The 4,373-nt window shown below is 56.3% G+C and overlaps 1 protein-coding gene across 1 annotated transcript in view; it reads left to right on the top strand.

Moving 5' to 3' along the window:
* ATP8B3 (ATPase, aminophospholipid transporter, class I, type 8B, member 3) overlaps positions 1–4,279 on the top strand; it is a 29,356-nt gene extending 25,077 nt beyond the window's left edge. The window contains exons 25-29 of the mRNA XM_011997472.1: positions 578–817; positions 988–1,126; positions 1,364–1,491; positions 3,302–3,598; positions 4,010–4,279. Coding sequence (XP_011852862.1) covers positions 578–817; positions 988–1,126; positions 1,364–1,491; positions 3,302–3,598; positions 4,010–4,279 — 1,074 coding nt within the window. The remainder of the gene's footprint in view (positions 1–577; positions 818–987; positions 1,127–1,363; positions 1,492–3,301; positions 3,599–4,009) is intronic.
* Positions 4,280–4,373: the final 94 nt, after the last annotated feature.

The following is a 4,373-nucleotide window of genomic DNA, read 5'->3' as shown; positions in this document are numbered from 1 at the left end:
GCCTTGCTGGCATCTTTAACCGTGGTGGAATACAAATCATGTAAACTACCCTGTCTCAGCCAGACTCATGCATACAGCTCAGCAGCACCCAGTGCATTCGTGTGGCCACATGACCAACCTCCAGGGCTCTTTCCATTGCATTTTATTTTATTCTGTAGATGAGGTCCCATTCTCTCACCCAGGCTGGAGTGCAGTGGTGCGATCACAGCTCACTGCAGCCTCCACTCCTGGGCTCAAATGATCCTCCTGCCTCAGCCTCCCAAGTAGATGGGATTACAGGTGCCCACCACCACACCCAGCCACTTTAAAAGGTTTTTTTTAGAAATGGGAGGTCTCACTATGTTGTCCAGGCTGGTCTCAAACTCCTGGCCTTAAGCGATCCTCCCACCTTGACCTCCTAAAGTGCTGAGATTACAGGCGTGTGCCACCGTGCCTGGCCTTCCTTGGTTTTAATTCGCTTAAACTCAAAGAGCTGCACACAGAGAGTGGCCACCCTACTGGCCTGCCCAAGGAGGTCCTGATCTCTGTTGGGGGTCCCCCATCCCCCACAATCCCAAGAGCTTCCCCTTGCCCCCAGGACGTGAGCGCGGAGCAGAGCCTGGAGCAGCCGGAGCTGTACTTGGCGGGGCAGAAGGATGAGCTCTTCAACTACTGGGTCTTCGTCCAAGCCATCGCCCACGGCGTGGCCACCTCTCTGGTCAACTTCTTCATGACGCTGTGGATCAGCCGTGACACGGCGGGACCTGCCAGCTTCAGCGACCACCAGTCCTTTGCGGTCGTGGTGGCCTTGTCCGGCCTGCTGTCCATCACCATGGAGGTGGGCAAGGTCCTCACCTCCCCGGGGCCTTGGACACGGCCTATGGAGGCCTCCTCCCCCGGGGACCACTGCTTTGGGGGCCTTGCTGGGTGCCCTCCCTGGACCCTAGGGGCGGGTGTCCTGGTGCAAGCTCTGCCGGGCTCCGGATTTACCCCATGCTGCCTGTCCAGGTCATTCTTATCATCAAGTACTGGACTGTCCTGTGCGTGGTGACCATCGTTCTCAGCCTGGGTTTCTACGCCATCATGACCACCATCACCCAGAGCTTATGGCTCTTCAGAGTATCCCCCAAGACCTTCCCGTTTCTGTGTGAGCCCCCGTGGGGAAGTGTGATGGGCGGTCGTGGTGCCGGGGGTCCCTGATGGAAGAGGTGGCAGGTTGCTCATGACAGTCGTCCGGCAAAGCGTCCCGGGGAACGGACTCCTTTATAAACCAGGCACAAAGGCACCAGGGCGCTCCGTGGCCTGGGGGCATCTTCGGGGCTGGGGGCAGAGAAGGCGGCACAGGCTCCCAGCAGGCTCTGCTGTGACCCCGCCCTGCCCCCAGACGCTGACCGCAGTGTGCTGTCCTCCCCCTCCATCCTGCTGGTGGTCCTGCTGAGCGTGTCCATAAACACCTTCCCTGTCCTGGCCCTCCGGGTCATCTTTCCAGCCCTCAAGAAGCTGCTCGCCAAGGTGAGGTGGGCCTGGGCCTGGGGTCCTCACCCGGTACGTTCCAGGACCCTGGTGGGGGAGCCACGCAGGGTGTAGGAACTGCAAGGTGTCCCAGCCCCTCTCGGCCCTCCAAGACACTGGGCTGGGGGGAAGGGTGGGTGCGGAGCCCTGACACGTGCCCAGTGCCCCCGGGACCCGATTTCCCAAGAAGGGAGACCTCACTTCCCAGACAAAGCAGCAGAGAGCACCCAAAGGCCACCGTGGGTTCCAATGCTGATGCCATTGGACTCTTAAGGTTTTATTTATTTATTTATTTTTATTTTTTGAGAGGGGTCTTGTGCTGTCACCCAGACTGGAGTGCAGTGGCACAATCTCGGCTCGCTGCAACCTCCATCTCCTGGGTTCAAGCAATTCTCCTTCCTCAACTTCCCAAGCAGCTGGGATTACAGGCGCACACCACCACGTCCAGCTGATTTTTGTATTTTTAGTAGAGACGGTGTTTCATTATGTTGGCCAGGCTAGTCTTAAACTCCTGACCTCAAGTGATTCGCCCGCCTCAGCCTCCCAAACTGCTGGGATTATAGGAGTGAGCCACCGCGCCCGGCCTTAATGTTTCTATTTAATTAATTGATTTATTTAGAGATAGCGTCTCACTCTGTTGCCTAGGTGGGAGTGCAGTGGCGTGATCACGGCTCACTGAAGTCTCAACCTCCCAGGCTCAAGTGATCCTCCCGCCTCAGCCTCCCAAGTAGCTGAGGCCACAGGCATGCACCACCATGCCCAGCTAATTTTTTAGCTTTTTTCTAGAGATGGAGTATCATTATGGTGCCCAGGCTGGTTCGAATTCCCGGGCTCACGCAATCCTCCTGCCTCGGCCTCAACATGTTGAGATTTCAGGCATGAGCCACACCGTGCCCAGCCGACACCATCAGATTCTACCCTGAATGATCTAGGGCTTGGGGACTGAGATGACAGGAACAACCTTGAAGTGGTTTAGGCAAAAGGAGGAACTTGGAAACAAGAGTCCGTTGACAGACGAGTGGGTCAACACAGCGTGCTCCATCCGTGCAATGAAACACGCCTGAGCCATGAGAAGGAGTGAGGCTCTGACAAAGGCCACAGCATGGATGCACCTTGAGGACATGTGCTCAAGGCTGGGCGCAGAGGTTCACACCTGTAATCCCAGCACTTTGAGAGGCCGAAGCAGGTGGCTCGCTTGAGCCTGTGAAGTTGAGGCTGCAGTGAGCTATGATTTTGCCACTGCATTCCTATCTGAGCAACAGAGCAAGACCCCACCTCAAAGGAAAAAAAAAAAAAAAAAAGGGAGGGAGACTTGCTAGCCCACGTAACCAAAACATATATGGAAAAGCAGGTTGCAGCTGAGATGGGCCCCAGAATTGACTGGAATGGTGTACCTGCCCTGCCACCTCTGTTCTCCCTGACCAGTTCCTGCCACCTTTACTGCACAGGCTGGACACATGGCTGTTCCAGGCTCACCTCTCCTGGATTTGCCACTAAAGGCCAGCCAAGGCACCTGGTGGCTGGTCTAGAGTTAAGTCTCAGGGAAGGACTCTGATTGGCTGAGCCAGGGTTAGTTTCCAGGGCAAGGCCAATTAATGGGTCTTGAAAAGCAAAGGACTAGAGTCCTCCTTAGAACTCGACACTGGGAGTTGAGGAGTCTAATTGGCTCAACTGGGTAGAGAAGAACCTAGCCAATCCATAGTGGCCAAGGACTTTGAATCCTGCCTCTCCTCCTCGGGGGACAGGTCACCGGAGAGCCGTCAGCCAAGCGTAGAAGTCTGATTCCCCTGCTCTCCCCTTTGCTTTTCAGGAGGAGAAGGTGGAGGAGGGCCCGAGCGAGGAGATTTTCGCCGTGGAGCCCTTGCCTCATTTATACCGCGAGTCTCGCGCCCGGCGTTCCAGCTATGCCTTCTCCCACCGTGAGGGCTACGCAGACCTCATCACTCAGGGCACAATTCTGCGGAGGGGACCAGGGGTCAGCAGTGACATAGCATCTGAATCCATAGACCCATCTGATGAAGAGGCATTTTCAAGCCCAAAGGAGTCGCACTGGCATCTCAGGAAGATGTCCTTCCTGGGGCGGAAGAAGCGCCAGTCACAGGGGCAGGTGTCCTCTCTGGAAGCACAGCACTTCCCTACAGCTAGCTCATCATTTTCTATGGATAGACAATCCGCTCTTTATTCAGAAAACCAACTTGCCCTCCCCAGATACGTGCTTACCGGCACCAACAGGCTATCTGGGTCTTTCCAGGAGCAATTGCCAAGGGTACAGGAGAGGCCACTGTCACCCAAGCAGAGGCCATCTTCTCCTGAGAAGTTGCTGTTGACCAAGGAGAGGTCATATTCTCATCAGGAGAAACCGCCGTTGCACAGAGAAAGCCAACTGTCATCTTCTGAGAGCCAGCCACAGCCTCTGGGGAGCCAGTCATTGCTTTCAGGCCAGCTGACATTGGAGAGCCAGCCAGACTCCTCAGAGGAGAAGTCAGCATTTTTGAAGCCCTCCACACCGTTATGGAAGAGCTGGCAAAAGGAGCCCCTCACCCCCAAGGAGGGGACGGTGCCACTTCCAGACAAGACCCACGAATCTCAGGTGGAGACTCTGCCACCAAGTCTGGCGGAATCGTCCACGTCCACGAGCGAGCAGCCTATGGAGGTGGAGCCCTGGCCTGTGGAGAAGCAGTCGTCATCATCCATGGAGTGGCTGCTGGTGCCCGGGGAGGAGCAGCCATCCTTGCCCCCAGAGGAGCAGTCATTGCCCTCTGCAGAGGGGACCAGGGGTCAGCAGTGACATAGCACCTGAATCCCTAGACCCATCTGATGAAGAAACGTCTTCGAGCCCAAAGGAGTCACACTGGCATCTCAGGAAGATGTCCTTCCTGGGG

The sequence above is a fragment of the Mandrillus leucophaeus genome, unplaced genomic scaffold (genome assembly GCF_000951045.1).
Source record: "Mandrillus leucophaeus isolate KB7577 unplaced genomic scaffold, Mleu.le_1.0 Scaffold54, whole genome shotgun sequence".
Taxonomy (NCBI): Eukaryota; Metazoa; Chordata; class Mammalia; order Primates; family Cercopithecidae; genus Mandrillus; species Mandrillus leucophaeus.
The sequence above is the reverse complement of the archived record's forward strand: the minus strand, read 5'-3'. Positions and strand labels throughout refer to the sequence as shown.